At 39.5% G+C, this 23,033-nt stretch overlaps 2 protein-coding genes across 2 annotated transcripts; one reads left to right on the top strand and one right to left on the bottom strand.

Annotated features, from left to right (window-relative positions):
- The first annotated feature begins 2,947 nt into the window (after window positions 1–2,947).
- On the top strand, window positions 2,948–10,878 carry kdm8 (lysine (K)-specific demethylase 8). The gene is made up of 8 exons (XM_080905945.1): window positions 2,948–3,049; window positions 4,326–4,810; window positions 5,539–5,711; window positions 6,473–6,605; window positions 7,173–7,223; window positions 8,321–8,470; window positions 8,570–8,662; window positions 8,753–10,878. Exons 2-8 carry the CDS (start codon window positions 4,349–4,351, stop codon window positions 8,915–8,917), a joined length of 1,227 nt encoding a protein of 408 aa, XP_080762071.1. The 5' UTR covers window positions 2,948–3,049; window positions 4,326–4,348; the 3' UTR covers window positions 8,918–10,878.
- A 535-nt stretch (window positions 10,879–11,413) lies between these two features.
- LOC308411895 (UNC93-like protein MFSD11) lies at window positions 11,414–22,350 on the bottom strand. Its single transcript, XM_080905944.1, has 13 exons — window positions 21,859–22,350; window positions 21,427–21,482; window positions 21,222–21,329; window positions 21,061–21,140; window positions 19,880–19,976; window positions 17,149–17,207; window positions 16,877–17,021; window positions 15,896–15,945; window positions 14,174–14,239; window positions 13,964–14,089; window positions 13,695–13,869; window positions 13,473–13,608; window positions 11,414–12,313 (listed from the first exon to the last, which is right to left on the bottom strand). Exons 1-13 carry the CDS (start codon window positions 21,946–21,948, stop codon window positions 12,161–12,163), a joined length of 1,341 nt encoding a protein of 446 aa, XP_080762070.1. The 5' UTR covers window positions 21,949–22,350; the 3' UTR covers window positions 11,414–12,160.
- Window positions 22,351–23,033: the final 683 nt, after the last annotated feature.

Here is a 23,033-nt window from a genome sequence, read left to right as displayed (position 1 = left end):
AAGCAGCACTGGCAGAATGTGACAAGGAATGACTCGGCTGTGGCTGCTCCTGCTGTGAAGTGGAAACGCTGGGTGAGTCGGGTGGCACTATAATGATCCCTAACATCTTGTAGAAAGCTTGAGCTGGTGTAAGCTGGTTGCTCGCGGTCTCATAGTAATCCTCCCGGGACCGGCGGGAGCGTTTTCTGTGAGACCGGGGCATCCGGGGGGAAGAAGCAGGTGAGTGGACCGAAGGGTAAGCAGCTAGTGAGGAACGGCAGCACGGAGGCCCTCCAAGCGCTAGCCGGGTCCCGTCAAAGGCTGAGCTGCGCTTCCTCAGTGAGTCTGCTGGATCCATACTGGTCGCGTCGTTCTGTCATGAATCGCTGTGTGGCAGGCAAGCAGGAGTGGTGGACCCAAAATGCAGAACTCAGACACGGAAGTGAAACTTAAGGCGCAGCTTTATTGCTGGGAAAAACTTCGTACAAACTAAACTCACCAAAAGTCAGAACAGAGGAACCAAGGACTGAAACACTGGAAAGAAACACTAAACTGGAGCAGGAGACCAAACACTAGGAACATAGAAGCAGAACACACAGCTAGTTGAGGGTACGACGCGACACCGAGTAGGGGAAGACACAGACACTAAATACAAGAGGTGAACGGAGCAAAGAGGAAACAGCTGGGAGACACGGCTGACGTTGATTACACTGACGAGACAGGGAGAGCACAAAGCTGAACGCACTGACAAAGGACACAGACCTACAAAATAAGACAGGAAGCACACGCCAGACAGAGACAGACTCGTAAACAGGCATAATGACGTCATGGACAAACAGAGGGACATACGGGCAGAGAAGACCAAGCACAGGCAACCTAAACCAAACATAATCATCATCGTCATCAACTAAAGAATCAGAATATAATTGTAATCAAAACAGTATCACCAGAGAATAACCAATCCATAATGCAAAAATAAACCAAAACATAAGAAACTCAAAATGCTGGGTCGACCCGACCCAGGACCGTGACATTACTGACATGTATGTGTTAGATTACATATCGGTGGACTCACTAGCTGAAATCAAGAAATCTTTTCAAATCAGGTGTAAAAAAAATATTTTGAAATTAAATTCCAAGATATTTTCTGAGTGGCACGCTCTAACTAGGCCCTGGGAGGAACAGAGTCATGGGCCTTTCCTTCTACATAAAGAAGAGAAAGGTTGCTGACCCCTGTCGATGAAGTGTTGGAAGGACGACCTGCACATGAAGTCAGTGCTGTGAGCACAGGGACAAACAACAGTGCTGGGCCTCTGACCTTCAGCCCTGTGCTGTCTTACAACCAGAGTCAGACACATCTGAATAATACATCGACCTCTCCTGCTGGGACCACCCTCACTGCTCACACAAGCAGAGGTTCAGAAACACATCATTCACATCCACAGTGTAAGGTTTGTGTCCCTCGACATCCTACACAATAGTGAGCAGAGCTGAGGTTTGGTCCAATATTTATTGCCTATAGGAACTTATCCGATTGAGTGGCTTTTTTTTTTTTAAATCTTCAATGCTTGTTGGCATATTACTTTATTTTTTTAAGCCTTTAACATTATTACAGTAGGTCATTGTTTTAGGCAATTGTGCACAAGTATCTTGTCAAGCACTCAAATACTGATTTTCTTTATTCTTTTAAATTTGTAATTACCTGTTTTTGCAATTAGTCCTTTTAATTTTAATTTTAATTTTAATTTTTTTGGGAAAAGCTTAAAAAGCATAAAAGAACACAAAGCCTTTTTTGGCTGTCACAGTAATTTCTCACCTCCATGCAGGAGGTGAACAAAAGATCGAGCAATGAGGATTCTGCTGTTTACACTGTGAGAATGAATAGAAACATCTGAAACATTTTAAAATCCCCCGTGATTCCTGGAAAGCCACGCTGTCTCTCTCTTGTTTCCATCTGCTTTACATACAAGAGCGGCTGTGCAGTTTGCACTGAGAGAATATTTGAATTTCATAGAGTGTTTGACATTTGATAATAGTGCACTGTGTTTATAGATTCTACACTTCCCTGCCGAAGGTTTCCTATCATGCTTGTTCAGGCTACATACCCCCTAAAAAAGCAATATAACTGCCCTGCCCCTCCAAATATCTCTGTGTGACATCAAAAAGACAAATCCAATTATGGTTTCACTTGAGCTGATAAATATCAATCATCCTTCTTGGAATATCTGTGTTTACATAAATCGTTTCGAGCAGTGGGAGCAATTAAAAGGGAGGAAAAACAAATAGTTGTGTGCTGTCATTTAATGTGACAAAAGAGCTGGGGTCTCACTGCAAGACAGTCTATTGACTGGACTCTGTCATTTCACCTGTTAAGCCAAATTTATAATTGTATGTAAATGAGGTGGTGCTGTCACCAGAGCGCTGTTTCATTTTAACTGAGCTTCAGAGCATCTGGTTAATCATCTAAAAAGACAGAAATGAGACAGACACAGGTTTTAAATAGCCAGTAGTCTGAGAGATTGTGAGCAAAAATGTGTGTGTAGGAGTAGGATATGCGTGGGAGTGTGTATGCTTGGCAGGAAACTGGCAGCACATGACAAACAAACAGGGGTGTGCAGTGCGCCAGCTTGACTTGGAGAAGGGGAGGGTGGGGGGGTCGCAAAGTCCAAGGACTTAGCAAAGTACCATTTAATTCAATGCCATCCTGCCTTTGCAGTGGGACTGTAACCTCACGGGTTAGAGGAAGTGCAGATGCTGCCACCATCTACTGGACCACAAAGGGAATCCCAGTTTCTGCCTTTTGAGAAGGAAAAGAAAAGGCTTAAGTTCTTGAAAATAAATAAACCATAAAAGCAATATTTTGTCATTAATAATTTGATGGGATCAGTTTTTATATACAGCTTTTAATATCTACACTGCAGCGTGGAACCAATATGTTTAGCTATTCGAGTTTCCTCCCGGTGTGTTTTTGTTGTGCCACAGGCGTCAGAGCAGCGCGCGCGTGTGTGTGGAGTTGTTCCGTAATTTCACAGATATTATCGGATTATTGGTGTAAATGGCTTAGTAAAAGGTAAATGTGGCATTTTAGGGATTTAATTTGAACTTAAATTAAGTCTCCGTGTTTACGAGTCATCGTGAAACATTGCCGCCAAAACGTTTTTCACAAGTGTGCAAAATTCACAGACTGCTAGTAACAGGAAAGAGACGAAGAATGACAGAAGGAAGAAAGGGATAAATATGGAAAACTAAATATTTTCATGAGGTCTGGTCCTCTATTTCTGTGTCCATAAACCTGTTTCAGGTATTAAGTGCGTTGCGTCATAGCTTTAAATGGGAAATTCCCGGCAAGCTTTAGTAGCAAAAAATAGGAACATTTATATTTATAGGAAAATATATATCTCTCTGTGTGTATGTGTAAGTAGCCACGTTTTAAAGCTACAGCCTTGCGTTCATGTTACATCTTTGTTTCTTGTGAGATTTTGGGATAAAATTGAGCATAGAGTGAATTGCACTGCGTGAGTCTAATCTCCGAGCCTTTAACGAAAAATATAATTGGCTTTCTCCCGCTGCTGCATAAAGAAAAAAAATGAATGAGATAAAGTTCACTCTTTGCTCATACTTTGATGACTTCCATAATGAAATCTCACTGAAGGGACTGTAATTCCCCAAATATCCTAAGTCGTTGGGGTTTCCATTGGATTTTTGGGTTTGCTGCACAGCCCATGTGACTGTGTAAAAATCAGTTGGAGTGCACTCCAGGGTCGTGGATGGCTTAGGCATGTGGCATATCAAATGCTTTCTTTGTTTAGTCCAGTCTGCCTCTGAGTTCACAGGGCTGCGTTTCTGTACTAAAATGAATCAGGCCCTCGGAGTTGGCTGCCTCCTGCTTTGGCATCATCTCCAGCAACACAGACCATCCAAACGCTGATGGAGTCACATGGAGGCGGAGTTGGCGGCTCCAGCAACAATGCGGCAAAAGTGTTGTTTTCGTGCATGTGTCTCCCCCCCCCCGGTTCTGGCTCAGGATGCCCTCACCTGTGTTCTGTTGTTGCCAGTTTAGTAATTAGTTGTATACATCTGTTTCACAGCACCAAAGAGGCTGAACAAGCGTACTGTGTATTTGTGTGACAATGGCAGGCTGTTTTAACAGTTGGTGGGCTCAATAACCAGCTAAATACATAAGGAGTCATTAAATTACATCCCTCCCCTTTAAAAAAAGAAGAGTCAGTGAATTGGTGAAAGTGAGCCTAAATCTGAGCAAATTTAACTTCTAAGTGCTTCATTATAAAAACTTGAGTTGACACTTCACTGTTAACCCTGACTCACTTTCATTGTTCATTTCACAGTAAAAGTAACGACCTTCTTGTCAATGGCATCGCTGTGGTCAAAAATCTCTCCAGTACTGCCTGCTAATGAAGACCAGTTTCCACTGAAATTCAGTGACAAAGTGGAGCTGAGTGTGGTGGAAATGCTGCAACAGTCCAGGAAGCAGTTGTACGGAGACATCACAAGTTCCAGCCGGTTGCTTAATGCTCAGATTATTTTGGACATTTCATGGGAGAAGCTCAACACCGGAACATGGCGGCATGTGGACAAGGAGTGGAGGCGCGTTTACTCATATGGCTGCCTCTTCAAAGTGGCGGCACTGTGTTGTGAAAGTCCTTCCGAAGACAAGATCCTGGAGGCTGTTCGGACTTGTGACATGGGTCTAATCATGGGCGCGGCCATCATGGGTGATATACTTCAGGTTATTGTTCGGATTCTGCAAAGTCACATAAGGACATTGAGCTCTACTAAAGAAGAGGATGAGAGTGAACATGCTGAGGTCAAGGTCAGCGATTTTTTTTTCTTTCATCTGAAATGCACAATTTTCTGTCAGTCCTTTAGTTTATTTAGTAATTACTAACTGATAGTTCTACTTGTGAGAAAACATTCTTGTACATTTCATTCAACCTGATTCAGAGTTCGAACTAATAGTGACTGATGGGGACATTTCAGAGTAAATCTTCTGGACGCTTGGAAAAGAAATTCCTCTGTGACCTTCATTTTGTTGCACTCCATCAGATGTCACTGAAGATTAAGTGCAGCAACTTTTCAAATGTCAGGTCACTTTGTTTAGACACCATCTAAATAGAGATGGAGAGTTTAGTGCAGGGCTGGCAGGATTTTTCGTGCTTTTTTTCCCCTTTTAAAAGCTATCATCTTAAAAAAGCTGTTGAAATAGTCTACCCATCTGTCACGAGCTGCACAGTGGGGAATGGGGCTGCAACTAACAAGTATTTAGAAATGTTGTCTTTAATTTGTTCTTGGTTAATCAGGGCAAGGAAATGGTAGAAAGTAGCACCACATTTCCCAGAAGCTTAAAGTCATACTATGATTAAATTGCCTGCCACACTTACAGTACAAAAGAACACTGAAATCAGTATAAGCTGGAACCCAGAGAAGACTTAATTGATAGTTGTTTACTCACATATGTGAGATATAATCAAGGACTTGTTTTTCTTATCGTTTTCCTCTAAAGGTTGAATTGATTTTTTTTTTTTTTCATTTTGAAATCAGAGAATAAAGATTGAAAGCCCGCTTGTCTCTGCAATCAAAGAAGAGTCGGCGGTTCTCAGGATAAAGTGTCCTTCACTGGAAAGTTTCAAAACAAACTTCCTGCTCCCCCTCAAACCGGTGATTTTAGAAGGAATCATCGACCATTGGCCTGCTTTCAACAAACACCCCTGGAGGTTTGTTTGTACAGAATGTATTGTTGTTCAGTTCATGATTGCTATTTGTATTAATTAATTGGCTATTATCAATCATTGTGGTCTGCATATTTTTGTCCGGATGACACCAGCCAGCTGTTTCCCCCAACTATGAACCAATTTACTCTCATTAGTATGCTAATCTCAATCATGCACTGAAAAGGTTAAAGTCGATTTGTAAACCACTCTCAAAATTGTACATTCTGTCTGTGACAATAAGCTTCACAGTATTACCATGTTTGCGCTCCTCCACCTTGGTTAAATGCAGCACTTACATCCAGTCCAGCCTTGTAATCAGACTATTTTACACTTGCGGCAGCAGCAGAGTGCACTTATCAAGCTGAGAGGACAGAAAACCTGAAGGACTTTGGTACAGAGAGGCAGCTGACATGTAGTATGCAGTGTGTATCACTTTGATATCTATCTGTCATTTCCTTAACTATGTGAACAAATAGGGACAACAGGTCTGTTTACTCATCTCTGCATATGTGATTCCTGACTCTCAAGTCTGACACCAGCGTCTGATATAACTTTCTTTCAATTTAATAATATCCTTCACTGTCCTCCCTCTCATTGCTCACTCCTGACAGCAGCCTATTCACTCTGGCATCTGACATACAGCTTCTGGCACCTCAGTCACATCCTGACGTGCTTATATATAAGATGTTTTGAAGCATCGCTTGAAACCAGGATCGCCACATTTATGTGTGACTCACTCAAGTAACTGTCTCCCTCTTGCAAAGCATAGAATACCTGAGGTCTGTGGCCGGCTGCCGGACTGTTCCTGTTGAGGTGGGATCCAGGTACACTGATGAGGATTGGTCACAAACGCTGCTCACGGTCAATGAATTCATTGATAGATATGTTTTGAATAAAGTAAGTGCATCTTGAGCAAGTCTTTAAATCACATTATTTATATCAGTGGTCCCCAACCTTTTTTGCGCCACAGACCGGTTTAATGTCAGACAATATTTTCATGGACCGGCTTTAAGGTGTCGCGGCTAAATGCAACAAAATAAAATGATACAACCAAGACAAAAACTGCAGTATTTTGTAAATATAACACTAAACGCAAATTCACTGTGTAATTGTGTAACTTTATTAGCAGCGTCCTCCTGAAATGCGCCAACAACATTGAGAGTAACACGCTCCCCTCTGCCCCTTAATGCTCTCTGGTCGCTATGGTAACACGTAAATATTTCTTTCAAAATAAGACGCACAACTACAACACAGGAAAAAGACCCAGGGAAACAGAGTAAACAATAAGAACCCTGGAAACCATAAATTTCACACCCAAGACGCAACCCTCGCAGCCCGGTACCGGTCTGTGGCCCGGAGGTGGGGGACTGCCGATTTATGTGAATGAGAGAAAGAGAAGACCTTGGGATTTCTAACATGATATCTGGGCTTTTGTTGTTTGTTTTGTGTATCAACATTGAACAGGATGGAGTGAAAGCTTTGGGTTATTTGGCTCAGCACCAGCTTTTTGACCAGGTAGAGTTCAGATTTTTAGTTTTGAAACACCAAAATAAAAGTGAATAATTTTGTCAGTTTAACACTTACTTCTTTAAAAATGACATTTTCAGCACTATAAAGAACGGGATTCTTTTTCTAGCTGTCATACTAACACAAGATTGCTTTTAACATTAGTGGTATTTTTTAATTTCAACATCAGGGCTGGATAATTAAGATCAATTTTTTGGACTCTATGATTAGATTAGAAGGATCACAGCCACAGAGTCACCATTTAGACCGATTTTCACACAGCATCTATATTTTTTTACATTTCTTGGGGATTTTATAGTGCCATGTTTCTAAATGAAACATTTATTTTTGATGTGCAAAAGCTTTGATTTCTTTATATATCACTTGGAAAATACAAAGTCTGTGCAGTGATTTGTTGAAACATCTGCAAACATACATGGGAATACAAGGTAAAAGGCAAAAACCGAGATTATACAATTCTGATGAGCTTGAAAGTGAATATGTGGCACAGTGTGAACGGTCTTAGGCAAGCTTTCTTGTAATTCCTTTAAGTAGTCTTCATGAACAGTTCTCCAGGCTTCTTAAGGACGTTCAAGGCTCTTCTTTGGATGTCGGCTGCCTTTTGTTTAATTCCCTGTTAGGATGATCCTACACTGTTTCAGTAATATTGAGGTCCAGGCTTTGGGGAGGCCAATCTGTGACTGATATTTATCAGGCTGATAAATATCTCTGGGCTGTAATGAGACTGAAAATTCCAATAAATAAACAGACTGTTTGCAGACATTCGGGTGACTCTCTGAGGCTGTACGGGAGCTCATCAGTAATAGTTAAGTAAAAACCAACCTTATGGCAGAATATCTGTGCCAGTTTTCATGGAAATCCATCGAGTATTTATGAATATTTTTCAGTTGGAAAACTATGGTGGATATACTGACAAAAAGAAGTCATGCATTTTTTTTTAGTTTGCATGGCAGAAGGTGGAAAAATAATTAGCAATTCTTTTTACTTGCCAGGAAATGTTGGCAAAGTTCTCATGAGAAAAAAAGATACTATTTAGTAAGTAAAATTAGTCTTAAATGCCCTATTACTGTTTGATTATACCTTAGATACCAGAGCTCAAGGATGATATCCGCCTCCCTGATTATTGCTGTCTTGGTGAAGGCGACGAAGAGGATATTACTGTGAATGCGTGGTTTGGTCCCGGGGGTACAGTCTCTCCTCTTCACCAAGATCCTCAACAGAACTTTCTGGCGCAGGTGCTGTTAACTGTAATGCTTTATGAATTAAATTAATGTCAAAGGTTGATCATGTGATAACAGTTTCCTTACCACATGGGATTCCTTCTGTATATACAGGTAGTGGGAAGCAAATACATTCGCCTATATTCCCCCGAGGACACAGGCAAGCTGTACCCTCATCAATCACAGCTGCTTCACAATACCAGTCAGGTAGGATTGACAGTCCATGGAGATAGCACATGTCGGACGTGCAAATGTATGCAGTATTTCCAATTCCAATTTCTGACTTCTTCCGTCTAGGTGCAGGTGGAAAATCCAGATGCCGAGCGCTTCCCGGAGTTTGCCAGAGCTCCGTATCTCGAATGCGTGTTACAGCCTGGAGACGTTCTTTTCATCCCTGTCCGACACTGGCACTACGTCCGCTCCTTAGAGCTCAGCTTCTCTGTCAGCTTCTGGTGGTCGTGATTGCAGTTTCCAAATAAAAAACCATATAGCATGTGTGTAATGAAACTAGTTCAGCCTGATTTCTCCTGCTGTTGAAGAAGGTCACTGGAGAGCTTTTAACTAATGTGAGGCTAATAAAAGTATTAGGACGACCTCTGATTACAAAAACCTTTGATCCATGAACTATGCACACACATTGCTCAATGATTACTTTAATTGTGCTGCTGATGATTGCAACATCTATTATGTGGAAAGCGACCGGCAGCCACAGAAAACAACAAATGAGCAGTTAAAAGTGTTTCTGCTCATTTCATTCTGCATATAATTTACAGAGGGTTGTTAGTCATCTAATTTGATAGGGTATGTTTCTCTTTTCAAATTGGCTTATTTAATTGTGTTCTCAACCTTATTCCCACAAATATTCTCAGATGTGTGATTTCCATAATTCATGGAAATGAGGCAAGTCTTCAAATTTAATAACCAAGTGAGCTACAGGTACAGAAATGTGGTAATAAACACGGCTCTCTGGTTAAACTGACAGCCTGAGCTAATCAAGCAGGTCACAGATGAAAATTAATAAATTAAATGAATTAATCCCCTGGGCATACACAGACTTTGAAATTAAAACCATCTCATTGGTAAAGTACTTTGACAGCACAACTCTTGTTTGGCACCAGAAACGCAAAACCTGACAACAAAGGGAGCTGCGGATTTCAGACCTGTGACAAGCCACAGTCGTGTATCCTGTAGGTCCTGTTCAGTCAAGCCTGGTTATTACAACTATGATGTGAGGAAGTGACAAAATTAAGCAGATCTGCCCTAATGTGCGTGTTTGATCTGGATTGAGTCAGAAGTAGCGGCGTTTTGGGAAATCAAGGCAGTGTCAGACAGGTGAACTTGAAGAGTTGTGGGGAATGCTTTGATAAAGCGCTGTAGCTCAAGGAAAGGATATATAATAGACACTTTTTCCTTCAGTTTAAGAGGGTAAAAATACAAAGGAATTGTAGTTCAAAACAACAAAGTGGCCTCAACAAGCTAAAATATTTTTCTGAAAACACAAGCTATATACTGTCTGACTCCGAAAGTGGTTTTGCCAAAAAAAAAAAAGCATAAACACTCATGTGAAACATTCCTTTGAACATGGTGGCTTGTGGGCATTCATTTATGCACAGCTCTCTTGAGGTCCCCCCACAGCATTTCGATCAAGTTGAAGCCTGAACTTTAACTGGGTCATTGCAACACCGTGATTCTTTTCTTTTGTTGTAGATTTCCTCCTGTGCGTAGGATCATTGTCCTGTTACATGACCCAGTTTTGGCCGAGCTTTAGCTGTCAGACAAATGGCTTCACATTTGCCTCTAGAATACTTCAGCCTACAGAGGAATTCGTGGATGAATCGATGACTGCAAAGTGCCCAGGTACTGTGGCTGCAAAACAAGCCCAAATCCTCACCCCTACACCACCACGTTTGACAGTTAGTCTGAGCTGTTTGTGCAGATGTGCTGTCTTTGGGTTTTCAAACCTTTCAAACAAGCCACATTTGTTCAGCCTTCTTCTAATTGTACTGTTGTGAACTTTAAAATTCAACATAACTGAGCCCTTTAGAGTCTGAGATGTAGCTCTGGGATTTTTTTTGCAGATTCCCTGAGCATTGCACAATCTGACCTTGGGGTAGATTTGCTGGGATGTCCACTCCTGGGAATATTGTAGCATTGTTAACACACACCAAACTTAAAATGTCTGTCTCTGGGTCAATTAAATTCTCCCAACCTACACTGCAGTATTGCAATGTTGGTAAAACCAAGCAAAAGTAGTTTTAATATTTAAAAATATGCAAGTTTAGCTATGAGGCCTCTTTCCCTTTTTTGTTTCTGTAGATAAGGTGGCATAATAAATAATGCCCCCTGCATTAAAGATGCCAGTGTTTGGCCTGGTTTCTGCAAATTTCAGGTAATAGACCTATCCAAAGTTGGTTACTTTCCTCACAAGCTTATCTCTCCAAACTTAATAATATGAACCCTGCCAGGATTTAATTCTGTAAGTAAATGCCGTACACTTCACTTAGCCCTTCAGTGCTTTGTTGTTGTCAAGTAAGTGGCACAATTGACTTAAGATCACACAAAACTGCTTACTCTCATTATAATGTAATCAATACTCAATTACCAGTGAAATAATGTGGGACCTCTGGGCCTGTAACCCTTTCCCTTAAACTTAGACCTCGCTTTCGCCTTCTTTTTGATTAATGGCAATTGATTTTCAAATAAATCTGGCAAATCAGGATTAGATCCATTCGATTTACAGTAGGCAATAGACAAGTTTTAGTGAGAAAATGCTGAAACCCCAATAAATCTGAAACACAGATTTGGAAAAAGCTCAAGATTATTTCTGTACAGATATGTAATATAAGTAGCTCAATAATGCCACATTGTTTTAAGAGCCAGAATTTGTGAATTGGAATGAAGAATGAAAGAAAACAACCCAAAAATTAAAGTGCAGGCTCTCAACTTGTTTACAGGTCACATGTAATTTAATTAATACACATGAGCACATTAATGTTTATCTACAGATCAAACCTTTTGTCAGCTGTTACCACTTGCCTTGACTCTAACATTTGCACCGCTGACTTAAATGATGATTTATAATAATCATGTAGACCACAACACAGTCTATACTTGAGCCCCCCCCCCCCCCCCAGTGTTTTAAAATTTATTCAGCAAAATTGGTGAAAACATTACATTAATATGCAAGAATGTAAAAAAAAAATGAAGTGATTGTCAAGCATTAATTAGTGTCATCTATTCTTGTCATTATAAACAGCACTAAACATCCTGCAGTAACGCTTTAGATTCATAAATTAACTTCAACAATGGCACCGTTATTACGAACATGAGCTTCCAAAGCAATGCAAAGCAGATGATAAGGTAAGTTATTAAAATTCCATATTAAGACCACGTGCAGTACAACAGAGTAATAGAAAAATAACTTTAAAGATGTCCGATGACCACTTTGTAGAGTGAGAGGAAAAAAGGATTGTGCAAAGTACAGTGTAGACTTGTAAGGCAGCTTGGTTTCAGCTATGGCATCAATTCAAACTCTCGTTAGTGTCGATGCTATGTGAATCTGCATGACCCTCGGTGCTTCATTATAGAAAGAGATTTTTAAAAAGCGCTTCATGAAATGAGATTTTTTTTAAATTACAGGATTTCTGATGGCCTCATTTTATCCTGAAAATGAGTTTCAGAAAGCCATTAATGCTGAGATGAATCCTAAAATTCCTGTATATCTACAGAGAAGTTCTGCATCCTCTCCACCACGAAGAAGCAAAGTGTTCCAGTGAAGCCCAGGATGACCATCAGCAGGAGCTGCCACATCAGCATGATGTAACCGCTGTAGAAGAACGCAGCTGCTGCACAGACAGACTAACAAGGGACAGACAGATTTAATGTTGTTGATTAATATGATAAAGTGCTTTTACAAATCTAATAAACTAAGTTGCACAAATTATTACACAAAAATATTACGTTTTCCAGCTTCACCAATCACCCCCTCAAAGTCATATCCTTGAGTAGCACAGCACAACTTCTGTAATGTCTGCTATTTTCAGATCATTGCCATTCTAAACAATCCAAACAATGACCCTTCAACTTAAGCTTTATTTAGGAGTAGTGGAAAAAGCCACAGTGAGCAAAATGTGGCCAGTGGTGAGTGACGATAATGGTGAAGTGGCCAAAAGGGTTCCTGTATTTTCAATTTGCTGTCTGCCAGTGCATGATATTACAGGCAAACCACACCATTCAGTTCATTTTCACATGATGCTCTCCCTCATACACCACAGGATATTATACTGTCGTAGAAATCCTCATAAACAGTCTGAACCTAAATCAACCATAAACATGCTCCTGAGCTGACCCAATGCTCCGTCTTAAAGTTTGGATTCTGCATGCATTCCACTGTCAGTTTGGGTTGGGGTTTATATCCTGATCCCCATAAAAGTCTGAATGTTTCTCAAGTGGAAATGCACATGTGGGAGAGGTGTGGCCTACAGAGAGCATGAAAAACAGCACCAGCACTGGTAGCAGTGCAGCGCTGAAGATGGCGTTGAAGAAGAGATGAGATGTGTTTAAATCACACGTGGTTTTCATTTTTCTGGGCAGAATCAGAGAGCTTTAAAAGACACTAAACATACTATTACTTTCAAACTCATGAACCCCACTTTCAGATTTACTGTTAACAATTTCCCAGTAACAGCAAAATCTGAGCTGGACTTCAACTAGGTGGCACAACCATGTCAAGATTTCTCAGTTTGTTTCTGTTCATTGCATTGTGGTGTATTTTCCACGCCTTGACAAAATCAAAAAGATTTTTTTTGAATAGTTATAAAGCATACATTAATTTCTAGAGCTTAATTTTCAATTCAAAAAAAAAAAAAAAAGGAAGAAGGTATGATATCCAGCATATCTGCCTTTTTTCTTTGTACTGTGACTTCAGGTGAATTTATTTCACTTGGAAGGAACACATTTTGCAGCAGCTTTGGTCCGCTCTGCTAACAACGTCTGAGAACTGGCAACTCAGGATTACCTGGATGAATTTAAAAATGGCGAAAGCCGGCGTGCTTTCTTCAGCATAAACATGGCCTAATATGCTGTAGAGCTGTGTGTTGAAACAGCTGTCCCCGAGTCCAAGCAAAAAGCTGCACAGCAGGGCAATGGATACACTAAGAAAGAAAAAGAAGAAATAAAATCAAAGCATAATCTCAAACAGTATTTTCTTATATGCTAAATTATCATAAAAACTGGATACCTTGGAGTTAGATATGGCTTCTTTAGGGACGTGGTTTCAAAAACAATGGGGGCATCATCAGGGATGTTAAGAAAGATCAAATAGAAAGCAACAAAATGGGCAACCATTCCCAGAAACACCACAGAAGTTCGTCTGAAGCGGCTGTTCTTGCACAACAATCCAAACAAACCCCCACCTGATGGAAAAGGGCATATTCTGCATAAATCAATCAATCTGCACGGCCTTGAATGACTTTAAATAACTTTGCTAAGAGCAGAAAGTGAACGTACCTACTATTTCTCCAATGCCTACAACAATCCCTGAGATCCCAATCAAGCCTTTAGCTGCTTCTGCAAACTGTGCAGTTGCTCCGATACACGTCCCAAACACTCCACTGTAAAAAGATAGCTCAAGGCCTGGAGAACAGGAAGTGCATGCTGTAGCTGCAGGCAGTTTTACTGGAGGCTAAAATATTTAATATGCAAAAGCATTTGACTTACCGCTGTACGCCATGCAAGGACTCAGAAGAAGGGTAGTTTTAGTCTTCAGCAGTCGTAGGATGGTTTCTAAAAGGGAGAGTTACAACACAATGATTTAAAATGCTAATAAATGCCGTTCTTCCACTAATACAATCTCCTTTAGCTCGGTATTGAGCTGAGAATTTAACACAGTCCAATGCAGAAAGAAAATATTCTGTCATAATAAGCCATATATAAATGCTAATTTAAAAAAAACAGCCAAGAGAGACTTGGCTGTTAGAAAAATTCAGATTTTAAAAGAGGAAATCCCACTAGGCTTGTTTATATATGCCTGGATGGCCCTTCTTGACATGAATCAGCTTGCATCTTTGATAAAAGCTGATACCTTTAAGGCAGGTGTGCACGAGTCTAAATGCACACAGAGATACACGCGAGACAAGGTGCAATCTGATCATCCAAACAACTTGAGGCTGCACTGAAGGCAGGTGCAAGTGCAGCAGCAGAGTTTCCAGTTGACAAACAGATAGAATCTGAAATAGACTAACGCATAGGCAGATTCTATGTACTCTGTTGTAATGCTAGAAGATTTTTATCCATATGAAAGCGATTTTCGCCTTCAAGAAAAACAAAACCGCCTGTGAGTGCCTGCTAGTTTCACAAAAAGAGCAATGAAAAGCAATGCAAATAACAGAGAGGGAAAGGGAAAATAAATACTTCGGTAGGAACTTACATTCCTTTTGAATGCTCAGTATATCAGATGATACCCATCTACAGTGCGGGGGGGGGGGAACAGTGAATAGCTGTACAGGCAGGAATTTCAACTCTTTGGTTCAATATTGGCTGATTGCCAGGAAATCTGGATGTACCCCTTAGGATTTAAAAAAACAAACAAACAAAAAACTGATATATGTTCCTTCGTACAAACAGGAAGAGAGAACTACAGTGTTGGAATTTAATGACTTTGAAATGTCACTGCAGTTATCCTTACAAATATACACTCAGCGGCTACTTTATTAAGTCACCTGTTTGTGTACTCATTAACGCAAATATCTAATCAGCCCTTGGTGCATAAATATGTAGACATGGTCAAAACTATCCACTGAAGAAGAGTGATTTAAGTGACTTTAAACGTGGCATGGTTATTAGTGCCAGATGGGCTGGTCTTTTAGAAACTGCTGTTCTACTGGGATTTTTCCCACATAACCATCTCTAGCGACAAAGGGAATAGCTTGAAATAGAGAAGGCAAACTGAGAGATAGATAGAGAGATAGATAGAGAGATAGAGAGATAGAGAGATAGATAGATAGATAGATAGATAGATAGATAGATAGATAGATAGATAGATAGATAGATGTGTGTGTGTGTGTGTAGAGCTCTTTATTTTCCTGTGAAAGAACATTTATTATCCATGCTGTCTGTCAGGAATATATTCAACAGTGTCACTTTTTCACTCTTCCAGCATGAATAAAACAGATTATAAAAACCTTGAATGAGCTCACAGTATCCATTTAGAGCACATTAGTCTTGTTACTACACAAAGTGCCTTATGTATCCATATATACAGCACATATGGGATTTTCTCAATTACACTTTGCACCAGCATGCATTTACTGCATTCAATATGCACATTTATATGGATGTATAATGAATCCAGTAAATGTATGTAAATGAGCAAGTATCATTTTAGCAAAGCTCGTTAGGTACGCCTCAATGTGGCTTTCCAAAAGTGCAGATAAAACTTACTGAACTCCGATTTAGTATCCTGCATGGCAGTGTTCGCTCTGTGCTTGTACCTAGACAACAACAATTAAATCAATAACAACTTCCACAACACTGAAATTAATCAACAGAGATAAACTGCATACACAGACAATCTCAAACGTCCCTTCAACTAAAGAACAGGTGGAGGAATTTAAAAATCAGACAGTGGAAGGATTGCTCCCGATGGCATTCTTTGTTATTCTGTTGGAGTCATTGTTTCGTTCCAGACTTGGCTAATAAACACTAAAACCCATACATGCATCACGCATACCCATAACTGTTTTTCACACACAGCTGCTGCCACAAGAGTGCTGGAAAGAGTATGTTTTGCTAACAAGACTTTTAGTCTCATGGTTTGTTTTTTGCGATGGATGTTTGTGAATGATACATTTATGGAATGTAATTTAATTTTCCCTATGACTTTTATTTGCCTTTGATGCAAGATTTATTTTTTTTTTACAGATTTTTTCCCCCATCTTGTGATTTCAGTCAAACTTTGTTCATAATTCAAGACATTAAAATTTTAATATGCCTTAAAAATGTTGAAGGTTGGGGTCTTTAACTGCTGTCTCTCTCAAAGAGAAATGTTCTGTCTTCTCTTCCCCAAATCCGCCTGATTGCGCCCTACTTAAGTAAAGCGCTGTGATTAGACAAGACTCTGTCAAAATTGCATTGATCTAGAGAAAAGGATCAGTCCATTTTTTGTGAAGGACAAGAGTGATTTATAAGTCTTGTAGAAGAGCAGCAGTAAGTCAAAAAGTGGGTGATTTAAGAAAAAAAAACCTGTTTCGTGGGAGGTCTGAAAACACCTTAAGAAGGTCAACTGGATTAAAAAGGACATTTTTGGCCATGTTAGCCGTTGTGTATCCTATCCGAGCAGTAGTTCAGACACTTTATGTATTCTGAGTCATTCTGTGGGTCTGCAGTGAAAAATGTGTAATTATCTAAAGGATATTCATTTACATCGTGCGAGTTGAGAGCAGTGACTGCCCTTCCTCTTCAGAGAGCATCTCCTCTTCATGATGGCTCTTTCTCAACACCAGGAAGCTAAGTGTGCCGAGGATGGATATAACCAGCAGGGACAGAAAAATGTTTCTCCTGCTGTTGTCTGAGACAGGAAGATTAAAGTAAATCGCTTAATGAAAATGTGCTAGAAATATTAATAACATTAAGCTGGAGCATACTCAAACTAAAGAGCATTTTCATGCCGTTAACTTACACAAGTTTGGCCTTACCTGGTATTTCTGTTCTTCCATTCCAGTCAAAATAAATGTAAAGATTACCAAACAACATGCTGTCAAGACAAAAAAAAAAATGGTGCAAAGAAAATAAGTAAAAGAACATTTCTCAAACAAAGCAGGGATGTACTGGACTTGCTGATAGGTTAAATTCTTGTTTTCCTTTATTTTGATAAAGTTAATAAACCGCCTCCTCCTTAATTTCATGTTAATAGGTATGTATCAACTTCCACATATATGCCAAGGTTTCTCAGCTAGTTGGTGCATTTTAGCGAGATGCCATTTATTTTAATGTTGTGGCTGATTGGTGCAGCTATGCTGCATGCCAAATTATTTTCATTTCACTGTCGTCCAAATATAATTTATTGCGTACAGCACCCTCCAAAATCTCCACAGCGGCATTCAAAATGTACTAGGTGGACAAGGACTCTACTGTGGATGAGCTGCATTTATAGATGTAAAAATGATGCTGATAGAACATCTGTGTCTGATCATGATGGTGATTTACTGAGAAAATAAACTAAAAGATATCATTTAGACTATACTTCCAAAAGTATTCGCTCATCTTCCTTCACACGCCTATGAACGTGTGAATTCATAAAGTTTAATATGATGTCAGCCTATCCTTTGCAGATATAACAGCTTCAGCTCTTCTGGGAAGGCTTTCTTTTTACAAGGTTTAGAAGTGTGTTTATGGGAATTTTGGACCATTCTTCCAGAAGTGCATTAGTGAGGTCAGATATTGATGTTGGACAAGAAGGCCTGGCTCACAGTATCTGCTCTAGCTCTGTCGGATTGAGGTCAGGACTCTGTGCATGCCAGTCAAGTTCTTCTACACCAAACTTGCTCATCCGTGTCTTGGTGGACCTTGCTTTGTGCACTGGTGGATAAAGCAAGAGGCCATCCCAAAACTATTACCACTAAGTCAGAAACATAAAATTGTCCAAAATGTCTTGGTATGCTGAAGCATTAAGACTTCCTTTCATTGAAAGTAGTGTTCTCCTGACAACCATCAAAACCCAGATTTATCCATCTGATTGGCAAATGGAGATTGCCACCGACTTCCACATTGTTATAATACCACTAACAGTTGACTGTGGAAAATTTAGTATCAGGGAAATATATCCTATCCTATCTCCTATCACAGTATCATGCTGGAATTCACTGAGCTCCTGAGAGTGACCCACTCTTTCACAAATGTTTGTAGAAGCAGTCTCCATGCCTAGGTCCTTGATTTTATATAGCTGTAGCCATAGAAGTAGTTAGAACACCAGAATGAAATTATTTGGATGTGTGAGTAAATGCTTTTGGTAATATAGTGTATATGTATAAATAGGGTAAGGAAAAGCTTCATGGGGACGCATTTGTTTTTGGCGTTTGGTAAGGCAAATACACCATGCGAGCCAATGAGGAACACAGAAACTCCTTCAGAATTTATCACAGTTTAACCACTATTGACTTTCATTATTAGTTCAGTTAAACATTCTCTTCTCTGCTCTCTGTGCAATTTATTATGTGTACATCAAATTTTATGCACCAAACCTCTCTGGGCCTTTCAAACCTTAAAATAGTGACCTTTAATTAAAGTGCTCCCATTTGGACAATCAGAGTAATTAAAAGAAAAGACCGTGGACATGGTGTTAGCTGAATCATTTGAGAAATCATGTATGATAGACAGAAAATGTGGAGAAAGTTTATTTACTGGCTGGATCAAACACTGACTTTATAGGCATAATAATCTGCATTTTTGCCTCCGAGGATTCTTCTTTCGTTTTTTTGAAGCTGTTTATTTGCCTTTCACGGTTAACACTGGAATTCTGTGATCTATTTCTGTCTTTAATTACATATCTACCTAAACTAAAAAATGTAGATGAGCAATTAGTCTGTCCCAGAGCCACAGCAATGGATGAAAGGAGTTAGTCATGAAAGATAACAGTGATTTTCAGTCGTATTCTGTGTTTGTGTCTGCAGGCTGTGAAGAACTGATTCATAAGTTTACTGTGGCAGTGATCACCACTGGAGAGTCAGATTAGCATTGCCCTATTGGGAGCGTTGGCACAGGTGACAGCCAATGTTATTATTATACTAATTCAATTTGCATATTTTAACAAATACAAATTAGTCGTCCGAGCCAGTGTGCGAGAGCAATGGGCCAAATGGAGAAGATGAAAAGACCATAACTGTCACCTAGCGAACTTTAAGAGGCTTTCATGTTTTTTAGATTTTGCAGAGAAACTTATGACTGGTTTAAAGAAAAGATCATTTATAAAATGATCTACTAAATATTTCTTTTTCTTTGTAGTTTGCACTATATATTTTCGAGCTGAAAATACAGACAGAACAAAATGTTGGCAGCTGCACTGCAGTTACACCTTTGATCAACTGGAGCAGCTTCATCAAACAGCAGAACAAAACGATAACAAGCGAAAACACGGTGATCAGTCGTGTTTTATGAACCGGATGTACTGGTGGAAATAAATATTTTGATGCAAGGTCAATTAATTGTAACTTTTGGTTTGTTCAGAGCGCAGATGAGCAGGAAGACTGTTATATTCTCAAATAAAACATTACTATTTACTTCACACAGCCCAAAGTTAAAAATTCTCATATACAGCGTGATGCAAATGAAAACTAAATCAATGAAATGAAATGAAATACTCTCTGGTTTAAAGAAACTTTAAAATGTTAAAGGTTTGTCTTTAAAAGACACAAAGACTGAGCTCCATACCTGCACTGTAGGAGAGCCCAGAACATTCCAGTGTTTCTGTTGATGGTGGAGGCCTCTGAGTTTTCCACCAGAAACTGTCCTTGAGCTGTCCAGAGCACTGAAGGAACGTGAATGAGGGCGGGTCATTGAAGTAGGAAAAAAGGTCAATTAATTGCCCACATTAATAAATATATAATTTTAATTTTTTTTACATTGTCAAGTAATGCATCATACCATACAGTAGCCCTAGGACTTGATAAAAATTCATTGCTCTGCAGTGATTTGAGGCTGCATTAAAAACATTTTTTCTTCATTTTTCCAGCACATGCTCAGCATGAGGTCTGCTTTCTCTGTATTTCCGCTAACATTTACAAGCAAACCAAAGGTGTTAAGCACTCTTTACAGAATCAGCCCCTAACCCATTTAAGGTCTAATTTGGGATATACTGTTTATGTTCATCATCATATCCCAGCCATGATAATCCCTGTATGCATGATTAAACTGCATTTGGATTTTGGCACAGAAATTGAGCTTGCATGGACTGCAAAAGCCAACAACAGCCACCTTCAAGTATTTATGTTTGCTGAAAGTCTTCATCTGTTACTACACTGTATCCTGCCTCAGTGTTCATACGCACATTTTAGTAAGTGGGCTGTGATGTGATGTATGTGACAAAGAAAACTCTGAAAGGTGAATATTTAAACAAATCAAAAATACAAATATATACTCAAAATTAAACATAAAACATGAAAGCCTGAACTGTTGATACACGGCTTTCATGTGGTTTATGCCAAATTCTGACCCCTAGCAATGTCGCAGCAATGATCAGTCCAGGTAAGACTGGGTTATTTTAAAGATATTTTATGCAGAAAAAATCAACACATTAATCGATGATGAAACTGATCAGTTGCAACCCAGCTGTGAAAATAAAATAGCCAGTAAAAACACCAGAATAACGACCAAAAAAACCCCGTCCAATCAGTAATTGTTGACATACTCAGGTTTCAAATTTATATTAATAATTATTCAGTTAAATAATGATAATAACCGTACTGCAATGTTTCACACCATTCTGTATGTCTTTTAAACAGACACTAACTCTCACTTTGTATATAATCTGCATGCAATTGCAAGCATGTATTCAAAGACATTTAAAAGCCAGGCTTGAAGTTCCAAAGACAGTTTAGGAGAGAGCGACTTACTGGCTGCTCCTATGCCGATGAGAACGGAGGTCAAGTAAAAAGACCATGTCGAGGGGACGATGAACATCGCAATGTAACCACTAGAGAAAAACATAATGATGATGAACATGTCTCAGCATCTTTGTTCGTTTCCTTTATGCAAACAGCACGTCAGTATTTACCTGTACAGCAGGCCGCTCAGAAACATGGTAAATTTTGGTCCAATAACTGTAACAATCATTGGTGCAAGCAGATTGGAGAACGAGAAGACTCCATAGATGATTCCAAGGCTGTAAAGTGGGGGCAGTAAGTAGCAGTAAGTAAATAAATGCAAGTTGGTGAACTGAACACCAGCATTTTTCCCCCTGTTTCTCCACCATGACCTACCTGTGGTACCCACTTCCAGTGAAAGTAGAATTTCCCAGGCTTTTCACTACAGTTTGCTGCAAATAGGAAAAGAATAAAAGTCTATGTGAACCACAGGGTTAGAATTTACATATTAAGTCACAGTAATGTCCTTAAGTCATTCATAAGATTTGATTAGTTCAGTGATCACTGAAGAAAATTAGAAACACGAGATGCGCCTCATATAGTCCTTTGGCTGATCTGTTTCATACATCCCATGAGGCGGTTAATTTTTTTTCTTTAGAAATTACTTTAAAAGCTGTTATGACAAGAAAAAAACGTTGTTGTATACGAGCAACATAAATGAACCTCCTGTCTCTTAAATACAAATCTCAACTCAATGCGCTGTCCTCTAACATTCTGGGGCAAAGTAAAAATGAAATGTAATTTAAAAAGCAAAGTTTACGAAGTTACCTCAACATTTCCACAGGTGGTGAAGGCGGTGAAAATAAACAAAAATCCCACACCCAAAATCACAACGTTGAAAGTCCTTCTGTCTGCCATGGCGTCTTCTTAATCGCGTTAAATCAGACACATTTTGAATTCACTGCAGACTCGCGATTCAGTAGCGTCGCTAAGTTTGTACTATAAGCCTAAAGCCTCCCATGTGCACTCGCGTGGATCCATTTCAGCAGCTGCGAAAATAAAGTTCACTTCACAAACTTGTAAAGTTCGCGTTTAGTGAGCGAACAGCGGCCGGAGATGAGCGGTGTGGCGTATATGCAGACAGTTAAAGGAGCAGCACTGTCACGAGAACACGTCTCTCCTATTACCCAAAGTACGCATGACAACTTGTGACTTAAATTAAAAGTTGCTGGGGATTTTTTCTTTTTTTTTTTGAGATCTTCCTTTTACTGTGACCTCTTCCTCATGGCTTTCGTCACTCTCCTTTTCGCCTTCAGTTTCTTCTTCTTGTGCAATTTGCGGACATTTACACGCATTTTATCTTTGCTGCCTTCCAGAGGTGACCAGGAGAAACATTCCCCGTGGGAAATAGATGACTTTTTATTGCGCTATTACGCAATAGGAAAAAGTTTATGGAGTACATGTCCCTTCCACGCATAAGGACGTTGGAGTGGAAAATAGAGATTAGTTCGCATTGCATCCTTATTATCCCTAAATATCTCATTTTTGACTGATCAACACAATGTTTTTGCTATTGTATTATAATTATTGTATTAAATCTAAGACAAAAAATCCACACATCCACAAAAAAACCAAAACACATGATCAAACAAAGTAATCCAATACTGTGCAAAAGTCTTGCACCATTCATTTCTTCCTATTTTGCTAGGAAAATGGATAAGGGGTGGTTTATGGAAACATTCTGCTGACATACAGGGAAATACACTATATGAGGCAAAAAAAGAGTTCACACAATTCTAAGGAGCTTAAAAATCAATATTTGGTATGACCACCTTTATTCTTCAAAACAATCTGAGCTTTCTTAGGCAACTTTCTTGTTCCTTTAAGACGTCCTTAGGAATAGTTCTCCAGGCTTTCTGGATAACATTCAATGCTCTTCTTTGGATGTTCGGGGATTTTTCTTCCGGTCTCTTTACAGATGATCTCACACTACTTCAATAATG

Source organism: Rhamphochromis sp. 'chilingali' (genome assembly GCF_963969265.1).
Source record: "Rhamphochromis sp. 'chilingali' genome assembly, chromosome: 15".
NCBI lineage: Eukaryota > Metazoa > Chordata > Actinopteri > Cichliformes > Cichlidae > Rhamphochromis > Rhamphochromis sp. 'chilingali'.
The sequence above is the reverse complement of the archived record's forward strand: the minus strand, read 5'-3'. Positions and strand labels throughout refer to the sequence as shown.

What these genes read in the sequence shown, in the direction of transcription:
- kdm8 (XM_080905945.1), top strand. Translation starts at nt 4,349, where the DNA reads ATGGCATCGCTGTGGTCAAAAATCTCTCCAGTACTGCCTGCTAATGAA. An exon ending in GTGAACATGCTGAGGTCAAG is followed by an intron (nt 4,811 to 5,538) that starts GTCAGCGATTTT and finishes TTTTGAAATCAG; the next exon opens with AGAATAAAGATTGAAAGCCC. An exon ending in TGCTTCACAATACCAGTCAG is followed by an intron (nt 8,663 to 8,752) that starts GTAGGATTGACA and finishes TCTTCCGTCTAG; the next exon opens with GTGCAGGTGGAAAATCCAGA.
- LOC308411895 (XM_080905944.1), bottom strand. Translation starts at nt 21,948, where the DNA reads ATGGCAGACAGAAGGACTTTCAACGTTGTGATTTTGGGTGTGGGATTT. An exon ending in CATCGGCATAGGAGCAGCCA is followed by an intron (nt 19,977 to 21,060) that starts GTAAGTCGCTCT and finishes ACGTTCCTTCAG; the next exon opens with TGCTCTGGACAGCTCAAGGA. An exon ending in TGGAAGAACAGAAATACCAG is followed by an intron (nt 17,022 to 17,148) that starts GTAAGGCCAAAC and finishes TTCCTGTCTCAG; the next exon opens with ACAACAGCAGGAGAAACATT.